Source organism: Antedon mediterranea, chromosome 11 (assembly GCF_964355755.1).
Source record: "Antedon mediterranea chromosome 11, ecAntMedi1.1, whole genome shotgun sequence".
NCBI classification, from domain to species: Eukaryota; Metazoa; Echinodermata; class Crinoidea; order Comatulida; family Antedonidae; genus Antedon; species Antedon mediterranea.
Genome location: NC_092680.1, coordinates 21715832 through 21728725, shown reverse-complemented (window position 1 = coordinate 21728725; position 12894 = coordinate 21715832). Strand labels below are relative to the sequence as shown.

At 33.0% G+C, this 12894-nt stretch overlaps 2 protein-coding genes across 2 annotated transcripts; both read right to left on the bottom strand.

The window, feature by feature from the left end:
* Positions 1-303: 303 nt before the first annotated feature.
* Positions 304-2743, bottom strand: LOC140063122 (uncharacterized). The gene is made up of 2 exons (XM_072109567.1): positions 2450-2743; positions 304-856 (listed from the first exon to the last, which is right to left on the bottom strand). The coding sequence occupies exons 1-2, from the start codon at positions 2580-2582 to the stop codon at positions 429-431; spliced, it is 561 nt and encodes a 186-aa protein (XP_071965668.1). The 5' UTR covers positions 2583-2743; the 3' UTR covers positions 304-428.
* A 129-nt stretch (positions 2744-2872) lies between these two features.
* Positions 2873-12813, bottom strand: LOC140063120 (nuclear inhibitor of protein phosphatase 1-like). The gene is made up of 7 exons (XM_072109563.1): positions 12783-12813; positions 12358-12418; positions 11725-11878; positions 9355-9584; positions 8882-9029; positions 5098-5162; positions 2873-4871 (listed from the first exon to the last, which is right to left on the bottom strand). Exons 2-7 carry the CDS (start codon positions 12364-12366, stop codon positions 4527-4529), a joined length of 951 nt encoding a protein of 316 aa, XP_071965664.1. The 5' UTR covers positions 12367-12418; positions 12783-12813; the 3' UTR covers positions 2873-4526.
* Positions 12814-12894: the final 81 nt, after the last annotated feature.

Here is a 12894-nt window from a genome sequence, read left to right as displayed (position 1 = left end):
GGGAACAACAGCTTGCACAACGCAAATAATTTTAAGCTTCCCCCAGACGTAATTACGCAACGACGTCACTAGACGCAACGTAACTCGACGAGTGCAAGAGACCTTATGATTCATTGTTAGTAATTTATAATGTTTGCTTCAATGCTAACCAGGACCACACCCTCATTATGTCAATGTTGTTCCTGTGACCAGGTCATGTATGCTTCTTCTTGATCTTCGTTTAATATGAAACATATCATATTGTATGCATAGATAGCCAAGTGATTGACACAAAAATAATAAAATACAAAATTTCCAAACCGCAAGCATTTATTTAAACATCAATTTATTGAATTATTGTTTATATAACATCGATAACTAATACTATAGATAACGTCCACAGGTGGTGAGAGGCATTGATGTATTCCTCTCCGCTCTTATATAATTTCTTAACAACTCTCTAAAAACTGTATCATCTTCTTAACAAACATATGACAGTTATTGAGCAGTAGGTTGTAGGATCCTTCCACCAGGTGGTAGTTTTCAGCCCATGCTGTTGCTTCCTCCAGGCTGCACCTGCTTGTGCCACGAGGAGCGACGTCCCAGGAGATACACTTGCTCTCACTCTTCCTGTTCATCCAACCAAAGTTTCGGGATATGGGCGAAAGCGGCAGCACTCCCCATTCAAACACTTTACCTCGAAAAGTAAGCATGCTGTGAGTGAGCCGTAACTCATCGATTGGGTTTGGGGGAGGTCCCCGTTTGGTGGGGTCTTCGTTTGGGTTTGGAAGAGATCGTCGGAGTCGTTTGTTCCATGGAATACCGCACATCAAGTCTATGAACTCCACTTCTCCAACTGAGAAACTAACTCGGTCTTCTGAAATGATACCGTAAACGATTATTAAAATTAAAATACATTTTTTAAAAGAATGGATTAATAAAATAAACATTAAAACGAATCATGCTATAGTCACTTATAGGCCTAGCTAGGTGTCCAATAGAGAAATGTAACGCAATGGCACACGTAAACTATATCACCATCTGACATTCTCTTATTCTTTGACAGACAGACAGACAGACAGAAAAGATAATAAGTCACTGAAAGATAGGTTGAGATATGTTCTCATTGGTATAATAACTTTCAATACAGACACAGACGTTAAACAGGAAAAGCAGATTAAAAATTGCAATTCAAGTTAAAATATTGGTTCTCCTACTAGATACTGAACATAAGGACGTAACGCAACGAAAGTGAGTTGACTAATCACAAGCGATGGATTATTCGAACTGCCGCTTGTCTGTTCAACAACACACTGGCGTTGCGTTTACGTCCTTGCGTTGCGACCTAGATAGTGGGAACTAAGCTTAAGTAAAATAGTTCATAGAATGAAGATTGTTATCGTTAAGCTATAGAGTGTAACTGCAGTTACCCAGCCATCCTCCTCAATAATGTTATTAATGTCCGTCAATAATCAAATCACATGGATATTAAAAAAAGGCCTTATCGAATTATCCAATCGTATCCTAGCATCATATCCATTCCATTGCACTTCTCTACATATTGTGTAAGTTTGAGATTTCAATTGATAATTAATTTGTTTTTGTTTATATAAGTTCACTACCCTTGGATATTAATCTAGTTATCGAAAACAAAGAAGGCGATAATTGAACTGTTCCGTCAAACGTCAAGTTAGAAAACTACTTTTTTAAATGTATTTATAACAACTTTAGTAATCACTGTATTAGGATCGTGGCATCAAGCCGAGTTAGGACCACAAAAGAAAAAAAAACCTTCTTAGGAAATTATTAAGAACATTATTTAGTATGTTTATGATTTTGTGAATGGAAATAAAGAAGGAAAAAAACATTATTAGATTATTGTTTTACTTTTTCCTTTTATGAATTTAATATCTAAATTCCTGCTAAGCGGGTTCAGACGTTTCTTAAGCGTGGTTCCCACTAGCGACGCAACGCAAGGACGTAACGCAACGCAAGTGAATTGACCAATCACAAGCGATGGCTTTTTCGCTTTTGATTTCTAACTGTCTATAACTTCGCTTGTCATTGGTTAAAACTCTTGCGTTGCGTTTACGTCCTTGCGTTACGTTCCATAGTGGGAACCAAGCTTTACAAGAAATGTATATAAACAATACCATTTTCCAAGAGCAAGAAAGGAGGACATTTCAAGAAACTGTATATTTTTACATTTCGTATTTTTTTGTTCTTTTTTGATCATTAAAATGATGGCGAAATTATTTGCAAAAATGTTATGTTTCGTTTCCGCTGATGTGTGAATGTTATCTTTTTTTAAATAATGTAAATTATAATTTTTTTTAAATGAGTAGCACGATAGTAAGTTTAACTGAGCTAGCTTAGTATAGTAAGTTCGTGCTTTTTAGAATGAACGTTTTCTCAATGTAATCTCGCAATTATTGTAAATTGTATAAATAATAACTTGCACCTAACTTACCCTGAATAACAGTAGACACATCAGATGCAACAACTGCTTCTGTTGGTGATGCTGTTGTCGTCTGGGTGGAAGACGGATTACAACCCCAAGCTATGTTTACCGCAAATAGTAGAAAAAACAATGTTACTGTCATCTTCTCTCTGGATTCTGTGACTTTGAACAGTACCACCGATTGTGTGATTAGCCCCGTCGTCGTATAGAGCTGTTAACTTTGAAGATGTGAGAAGCCCCGTGTAGGCTCGAACAATATTCACAAATACTACAGCTTTTACGTTTAGTGGTGTGTTGCAGAATACTGCCAAGGAAGGGAACTTGTGAATTTATAAGACTTTCCTGTAAGAAAACTTCCCGCCCTCAAACAACCGGATAAACTTATACAGTAATTATGATGATTGAAGTGTTTTTATTACGATAAAAGTACCGTACCAGATTCAACAAACATTGTCATTGAAGTAATCACAAAGTCGTTTAACGTTTTTCTTTTAGTCGTTTTATACATGTTGTGTAAATGACGATTATGAAAACGTAAACACGGGTTGCCGTTATGGAAGTCATTAAACACTTTAACGGATCAATTATATTTACGTAACCTTTTACAAATCGTCCTGTATTTTTGATCATTTTGACAATAAACATCACTACAAGAAAGTTGGAGCTTCCGTACTTTGTACCAAGTTATATTTCAACATGAACATCCCTCGTGTCTAAAGCTGCTCTGTCTACACTATCAAAAAGTGTGATGTGCCCAAATATTTTAGTGATATGATAAAATATGCACTTTTTTGTCACATAAAGTTTGATAGTGTGGACAGAGCTTAAATGATTAAAGACAGTGTCCATACTAATACTAAGAGAGAAAAAAAACAGTGTTTGTTAAATTATTTGGGTTTTTTATTGTGGGTATACAGAAACGACTTTTGTTAAAATAAATATGTATACACAAATTTATAATTAATTTTAATCAATTGCAAATTACAATACATTTAATCATAGACTTATAAATTAGGAGGTCTATGCTTTGACAGTATTAAACACTTTAAAGTACTGGACCTATAAATTAGATAGGTCTATGCTTTAACAGTATTAAACACTTTAAAGTACTGGACCTATACATTAGTAGGTCTGCTTTAACAGTAATGAACACTTTAAAGTACGGCGAATATATTGCCAATAGAGGGCGGCATATAAATTAATCATTATAAACATGAACAGTTTATGTTATGGTTTAAAAATTAGAAAAAAAATTAACTAAATTTAAAGAATAGAATTAAAAAACATTCGACTTGTAGAAAACCTTACGAATAAATGTGATTTTTTAAATTCAAGGTACCACCTCCTAGCTAATTTATTCCAAAATAGAAATTCTACATGAAATTGTAGTATGCTAGTTTCCAGAAAACAAGTTTGTTTTTTCAAGACGTCAATTTGGTCAATGTATTCGTAGGGTAATTGAATTGTAAACATATACAATATTTACATTTGAAACAAATGGTTCACAAAATGCAGATCAAATAAGTAAAAAAGGTGTTGGCTTCTTTCCAGGCCACACCTCTTTTAACAGCAGATCAAGAAGTAAAGAAGGTGTCAGCTTCTTTCCAGGCCACGTCTCCTTTAACTGCAGATCAAATATGCCTCCTTTAACTGTAGATCAAATAAGTAAAAATAGTGTTGGCTTCTTTTCAGGCTACGTCTCCTTTAACAGCAGATCAAATAAGCAAAGAAGGTGTCAGCTTCTTTTAAGGCCACACCTCCTTTAACTGCAGATCAAATAAGCAAAGGTGTTGGCTTCTTTCGAGGCCACGCCTTCTTTAACTGCAGATCAAATAAGCAAAGGTGTTGGCTTCTTTCCAGGCCACGCCTTCTTAAACTGCAGATCAAATAATCAAAGTAGGTATTGGCTTCTTTCCAGGCCACGCCTCCTTTAACTGCAGATCAAATATGCCTCCTTTAACTGCAGATCAAATAAGCAAAGAAGGTGTCGGCTTCTTTCTAGGCCATGCCTTCTTTAACTGCAGATCAAATAAGCAAAGAAGGTGTCAGCTTCTTTCCAGGCCATGCCTCTTTTAACTGCAGTAGATCAAATAAGTAAAGAAGGTGTCGGCTTCTTTCCAGGCCACGCCTCCTTTGGAAAGTACTTTTTCTTTGGTTCTGCTGGTCCCACTGGTCCAACTATTGGTACCGATACCGGGTTAACTTGTGGTACCACACTTGGTGCTGGGTTAACGTCCGGTGCCAAATTCGGGGTGTGCATAAAACTCAATGTTGAGCTCATGAGGCCATATTTTGGGGAGGTGGGTGAAATGGCCGATGATGAACTGGACTCTTCTTGTGGCAGGTCAGAATACAATGAATTGTAATTAAAACCTTGTAAACGTTTATTTATACTTTCTGTTGAAAACGTTGAATTGTCTGATCGGCGTTTCTGTAAACATAAGGAAATAAATTGAAAATTACATTAAAAAAAAACCCATAAGATGAACACTAACCTATTACATCTTTAATTATATTAACTCCACCTTTGTTAATGTTAGGAGACATAATTATTTGTTTTTTTAAGTTCTGATGTTGTTCATTTGTTGCTTGCTTTCTTGATGTTAATTTTATCAAATTTGTTTTGATGTATAAGTGATAAGCACAATTATTCTAACCTTTACAGGAACTACCGATGTTTGCACTAGGTTTCTAAAGCGACCTACAGAGGGGTCAATGTCCTCTGAAAAAATAGAAAATAATTATTAAGACACATTTTACACAATTCTTTTTAAGATCAGTCAGTTCTGATTTCCAGTTTATGTTCGTTAAAGTAGGTTTAAATCTTATTTCGTCTGACAATTAGGAGTATTCTGCTTCATCATAGTAGTCATTTACACAATTAGGAGTATTCTGCTTCTGTATTCTATCATAGTAGTCATTTATACAATTAGGAGTATTCTGCTTCTGTGTTCCATCATAGTAGTCATTTATACAATTAGGAGTATTCTGCTTCTGTATTCCATCATAGTAGTCATTTATACAATTAGGAGTATTCTGCTTCTGTGTTCCATCATAGTAGTCATTTATACAATTAGGAGTACTAGATGGCACGCTCGCTTCGCTCGCGTACCATCTAGGTCGTGCCCACAGATGGTTCTCGAATACACAGTATTTCCAGCGAGAAAAAAATGGAGATTTCAAATGTACGTACCGCAGGACTATAATACATTGTCGTTTACAGAAACGAATAAATATACACAATGATTTATGTAGTCAACCAAAATTAGCACCCTGGGAATTACTTCCGAGAGAGAAACAAAATGAGTCAAATTTTTTTATTTGGACTCATTTAAACAAACCCAATTTGTGTTTTGTATGTAACATTAAGGGTTGAGGGATGGGGGAAGAAGATATATTGTTTTTAATGTTTTATAGGCCTATAAATAATATACCACTAAATACAGTAAAACATTTACGATTTAATACGGTACTTTGTTAAAACTCTCACTGTCATAGTCGATTGAAATAGTAAAGTACATGTAACGATACACCACTACGACGTTTATATATTTTTAAATTATTAATTAATACAAACGTTGAGAAGCAACTGTCAGTAATAACGTTTATTTATTTGTATATTATATGTTTATAATCTAACAGTAGGGCCTACCCACACTCACAGTAATAAAGTTTATTTGTATATATTTTTATATTACATCTAACAGTACCAACACTCACAGTAAGAAATTTGCGATTAAAATTGGGATCAAAAGTGGTTAATACCTTAACAGTATTGTACAGCATTGCAATACTATTTATGTTTATTCTCCAAGGGGGCCCATAAATCTAAATCTATACCTCTATGGTTAAACCAAATAATGTGGAATGTTTATTTGTATATTATATGTTTATAATCTAACAGTAGGGCCTACCCACACTCACAGTAATAAAGTTTATTTGTATATATTTTTATATTACATCTAACAGTACCAACACTCACAGTAAGAAATTTGCGATTCAAATTGCGATCAAAAGTGGTTAATACCGTAACAGTATTGTACAGCATTGCAATACTATTTATGTTCATTCTCCAAGGGGGCCCATAAATCTAAAAAAATCTATACCTGTATGGTTAAACCAAATAATTTGGAATGTTCCATTCATCACAAATCAATACATTTGTAAAAACGTATATTAAATGTATCAAAATAGTATTTTTTAAAGAAAATCGGCCTGTCTTCAACATTATGATGGTGTACTCTAGCTGTTCAACCGGTTTTCAGCCATTAAAAACAATTATCGTAGGAGGAGATAGGAAAATGCGAAGCCTCCTCGCATTTTTGTGGCGGGTATTTTTCAAGACGGACATCCATTATACAGTGTATACCACGGTCGGAAAACACCCCTATTTGGGGCAAATCTTGGAACCTAAATTCGTTTTAACCGTCAATAACTTATTATCTAACTTAATTTAATTAGTAAACAGGGTTACATCAGGTGGTTAAAATCAGTACCGAAAGTACGAACCAACTTTACATACCATCGAGTAAAAATTATAGAAGTAAGGCGCGATTTACCGAATTTTGCCCTTACGTAAATTTATATATAGATTCTGCTTCTGTATTCCATCATAGTAGTCATTTATACAATTAGGAGTATTCTGCTTCTGTGTTCCATCATAGTAGTCATTTATACAATTAGGAGTATTCTGCTTCTGTGTTCCATCATAGTAGTCATTTATACAATTAGGAGTATTCTGCTTCTGTGTTCCATCATAGTAGTCATTTATACAATTAGGAGTATTCTGCTTCTGTCAGTGGCGTATCCAGGATTTTGAAGTTGGGGGGGCCGGGAATTGCCAATTTGCCGACAAAATTGGTGTCATTATCTGCTGTACATACACGACGTCTCTGATCAATATATTTTCTAGGATTACATAGTCATATTGTCTTATATGGGATAACGATGCAAAATAAAATCCAAACCAACATTATCTGTTAGTATGTTGTATTCATATTACAATAAAGAAAGAATTAGGAAAATCTGATTTGTAGTTTTCGAAATATAGGGTCTAAAACATCGCCGAAAATGATCGTTTTTAGCCACGAAAGAAGTAAAACAATTTGCGGCCTCAGTCGACAATTCTATTAACTACGCCATTTTTGGTTAAAATAATTACATATAATTACGTTTTTTAGTAATTTATTTTATATATCACCATTGCAAATATCAATAAAACATGTTATTAAATGCTTATAAAATATATAAAGTTGTTTACTTAACGGAATTCGGACAAATTCATTGCTCTAACTTTGTGTAGTAACGATCAGAGAGATTCATGGTACACGCGCGAGAGAAAACATTCCGCTGCGGGTGATTCGCATCCACCAATCAAATCAGCTAGAATCCTAAATCATTCAACCGTGAGCAATGCCAATCGCGAGAAAGCTCAGCTTTGATTGGCTTACGATGACATCATATCACAAAATGGTGGTTTTGTAGTTGAGCCTCACGGAATATTCTGTTCCAAAAATGAAATAGGGCCTACATGGATATTTTTTATGGTATATGTGCTTTTTCTTTAAAAATTTTGAATAATAAAGGCCTCATATCGAGAAAAAAAAACCGGGTTTTTGGCACTTATAATAAATATATCTTAGACAAAAAGGCACATGGCATGTGGAACTATATAATCTCTTAGCGTAGGAAGACATACAAATCCCAGGTCATGAGAGGCTCAACTGCATGCAAAAACAAGGTTTTAGGGTAAGGTCAAAGACTTTTGAGTAAACAATCTACCGCGTACGGCCGTACGTACGTACGTGCTACACATTTTTTACGTGTTTCGTTAGATGTAATGAAAATAAAAAATAGTTGATCTGAAGGGATCAATGATGATATGATATGTAAATAAACAAACACTCAAAAGAATTATGTTTACAGTTCAATTATTGTCAGAATAAATAGTTTATTTTTTTTCCCGGCACCTTTGTTTGCCGACGGCCGCGATGATGTGCCGACGGAAACGAAATCAGGGGGGGCCCGGGCCCCCCCGGCCCCCCTACTGGATACGCCACTGGCTTCTGTGTTCCATCATAGTAGTCATTTATACAATTAGGAGTATTCTGCTTCTGTATTCCATCATAGTAGTCATTTATACAATTAGGAGTATTCTGCTTCTGTGTTCCATCATAGTAGTCATTTATACAATTAGGAGTATTCTGCTTCTGTATTCCATCATAGTAGTCATTTATTCAAACACAGTAGAATATAGTACATGGTTTGAAATTATTTTCATTTGTTGAAATTAAAAATTCACATAAAAATTAGTTAAAAAGGTTAAAATTTGGTATAATACAGATAAAACACATTGTTTAAAATACAGATAAAATGCATCATTTAAAATACAAAATGGTGTGTTTCTGACATTGCAATGGCTACATTATTCATTAAACTTACCAGGGTTAATAATCTCATCATCTTCACTGAAAACAACATTTAAATGTTTGCGTTTCCTTTTAGCACGTGCAGCTTCAGTGGCGGCCGATTCTTCTATCCCAACTGCCGTCAGACGCTTGTTATGAGCGGTATTAAATTCTGTTAAATTCTATAAAAAAATAATATTAAATGATTACTACAAATGCTTACAATAATTTTTATTTCAAGGGGCGCCACAGAACATTTAGTCTCTTTCTTTGACCATGGTTCTGGTGCTAGAATAATAATAATGTACAGAGCTTAAGACCATGGTTCTGGTGCTAGAATAATAATAATGTACACAGCTTAAGACCATGGTTCTGGTGCTAGAATAATAATAATGTACAGAGCTTAAGACCATGGTTCTGGTGCTAGAATAATAATAATGTACACAGCCTAAGACCATGGTTCTGGTGCTATAATAATAATAATGTACAGAGCTTAAGACTACTCACAGCCAGCTCAGTTTCTTCCTCTGGTAACCCTAATAATCCTCCATGCATTTCTTCCTCTTCTAACTGTTTTTCTGAGTGTTCTGACTTGTTGCCAGGGGTGATAGCATTCTGTGGTTTTTCTCGTAGAATGTACGCCCTCGTGGACGCGCCAAATCTGATTGTACTGTCTATTGGTACTTGTTGGGGTTTCTTTCTCTCCAGTCTTATACTGCCAAGGTAAGTGCCATGTGCTTGAGAAAAAAACAACATGTTTACTTTACTTATAAAGTTAGTCTGTATTGTATTCTATGTACAGTATACTATATTACAGTATTATAATATGTTAATCACAACATATACTGTTATTGATGGGTGTTCCAATTGTATTCTGTATACAGTATTATAATATGTTAATCACAACATATACTGTTATTGATGGATGTTCCAATTGTATTCTGTATACAGTATTATAATATGTTAATCACAACATATACTGTTATTGATGGATGTTCCAATTGTATTCTGTATACAGTATTATAATATGTTAATCACAACATATACTGTTATTGATGGATGTTCCAATTGTATTCTGTATACAGTATTAATATGTTAATCACAACATATACTGTTATTGATGGATGTTCCAATTGTATTCTGTATACAGTATTAATATGTTAATCACAACATATACTGTTATTGATGGGTGTTCCAATTGTATTCTGTATACAGTATTAATATGTTAATCACAACATATACTGTTATTGATGGGTGTTCCAATTGTATTCTGTATACAGTATTATAATATGTTAATCACAACATATACTGTTATTGATGGGTGTTCCAATTGTATTCTGTATACAGTATTATAATATGTTAATCACAACATATACTGTTATTGATGGATGTTCCAATTGTATTCTGTATACAGTATTATAATATGTTAATCACAACATATACTGTTATTGATGGATGTTCCAATTGTATTCTGTATACAGTATTAATATGTTAATCACAACATATACTGTTATTGATGGATGTTCCAATTGTATTCTGTATACAGTATTAATATGTTAATCACAACATATACTGTTATTGATGGGTGTTCCAATTGTATTCTGTATACAGTATTAATATGTTAATCACAACATATACTGTTATTGATGGATGTTCCAATTGTATTCTGTATACAGTATTAATATGTTAATCACAACATATACTGTTATTGATGGATGTTCCAATTGTATTCTGTATACAGTATTAATATGTTAATCACAACATATACTGTTATTGATGGATGTTCCAATTGTATTCTGTATACAGTATTAATATGTTAATCACAACATATACTGTTATTGATGGATGTTCCAATTGTATTCTGTATACAGTATTAATATGTTAATCACAACATATACTGTTATTGATGGATGTTCCAATTGTATTCTGTATACAGTATTATAATATGTTAATCACAACATATACTGTTATTGATGGATGTTCCAATTGTATTCTGTATACAGTATTAATATGTTAATCACAACATATACTGTTATTGATGGATGTTCCAATTGTATTCTGTATACAGTATTAATATGTTAATCACAACATATACTGTTATTGATGGATGTTCCAATTGTATTCTGTATACAGTATTATAATATGTTAATCACAACATATACTGTTATTGATGGGTGTTCCAATTGTATTCTGTATACAGTATTAATATGTTAATCACAACATATACTGTTATTGATGGATGTTCCAATTGTATTCTGTATACAGTATTAATATGTTAATCACAACATATACTGTTATTGATGGGTGTTCCAATTGTATTCTGTATACAGTATTATAATATGTTAATCACAACATATACTGTTATTGATGGGTGTTCCAATTGTATTCTGTATACAGTATTAATATGTTAATCACAACATATACTGTTATTGATGGATGTTCCAATTGTATTCTGTATACAGTATTATAATATGTTAATCACAACATATACTGTTATTGATGTATGTTCCAATTGTATTCTGTATACAGTATTAATATGTTAATCACAAAATATACTGTTATTGATGGATGTTCCAATTGTATTCTGTATACAGTATTATAATATGTTAATCACAACATATACTGTTATTGATGGATGTTCCAATTGTATTCTGTATACAGTATTACATGACATATACTGTAGCTCTCGTTCATGCACTCTTTTTGATTTTGTTTTATACTACTAATTGGTACTTCATCTTATTAATGTAAAATTGCTATTTTTGATTGAATTAAAACGAAATGAATTTCTATGGTTTACTATGGTTTTCAGCCATAGTAGCATTTTCATAAGATGTAAAATTACACAATTAATAAATGCCGAATTTAGAGACTTACTGCTATTTAAGTCGATAATAAAAGACCGATTTAAATGTTTGTGGTAAACGAGGGCAGCATGTACACGTGAACAGGATGCGTGATCAATCACAAAATCACACGTCAATGAATTTCTTCCAAATAAATAGTATGTCTTCTCATCTATCATCATTTTCTGAAACAAATCAATTTTTATTTTATGTGTTTTATGTGTCAATTGTATTTTATCTTCACCCTGCAGTAACCACAAAAGGCATTATTAAAGGGTAAAAAAACCTACAAATAAATAAATAAACAAGCAAAAAGACAATTAACAAGTAATACAAAAATGAATTGATTCATCAACTTCAATAAACACAGTAACTGATGTAATTACTACCTAACTTAACTTTGGCAGATGATTTCAGAACTTAAATTGTTATCAATTAAATGTTGTGTTCATATTGTGCAATGTTTTATTTTATGTAATAATATTCTAATTTTGTTTGTTTTTAAGACAAGAAATATATTGTTTAATCATCTTCCCTTATTTAAAGTTAAACACAGAATGAATAAAATGATTGTACTTTATACTTGTTAATATTTATATATCAGTATTTTTATTTCTCCAACTCTTTATATTATTTATTAATTATTATTATATTGTTCAATTACCTCAATCATTTTTCCATCTTTAAGAACATCAAGATGAAGCCCAGGATGAGGTTTACCAGCCCTGTAAAAAACATTTTAAAATAATTAATAATTATTATTTCACATAAATCACGTTTATGATAAAATCAAGATAGGCAGGGTTAATAAGGTAGCTGTAGCCCAACAGAACGAAAAGACTCTGGGACGAAGCGACCTTGTTTTACGTCCTTGCGGGACGGACCAGGTGTTAAGAAAGCCAGCCAACATCATAGGAGGCATATCCCTAGGCCTAGATGGTCATAGGAACATTTAGATTTACACTAAGGTTAACAAACTTTGGTTTTATATTATGCACTACAATTTTGAAATTTAAATAGTCCTTTAGTTTTGATGTAAATATATCTTAAAATGCAATATTTTGAGAATAAATAAATGAAATTTCATACCATGAGGGCACATCAAATTCAATAACCTCCGCCATCACACAAAAAGCGTCTATTACCGGAAGATACCATTTGTAAAGAGGGTAGACTAGATGTACACGTAGAGATAGTTTAT

Coding starts and splice junctions, on each gene's coding strand:
- LOC140063120 (XM_072109563.1), bottom strand. Junction 9,585..11,724: donor TATTATCGACTTAAATAGCA/GTAAGTCTCTAA, acceptor TTTTTTCTCAAG/CACATGGCACTTACCTTGGC. Junction 9,030..9,354: donor AGGAAGAAACTGAGCTGGCT/GTGAGTAGTCTT, acceptor ATTTTTTTATAG/AATTTAACAGAATTTAATAC.
- LOC140063122 (XM_072109567.1), bottom strand. CDS start 2,582: ATGACAGTAACATTGTTTTTTCTACTATTTGCGGTAAACATAGCTTGG. Junction 857..2,449: donor TGTGTCTACTGTTATTCAGG/GTAAGTTAGGTG, acceptor GTATCATTTCAG/AAGACCGAGTTAGTTTCTCA.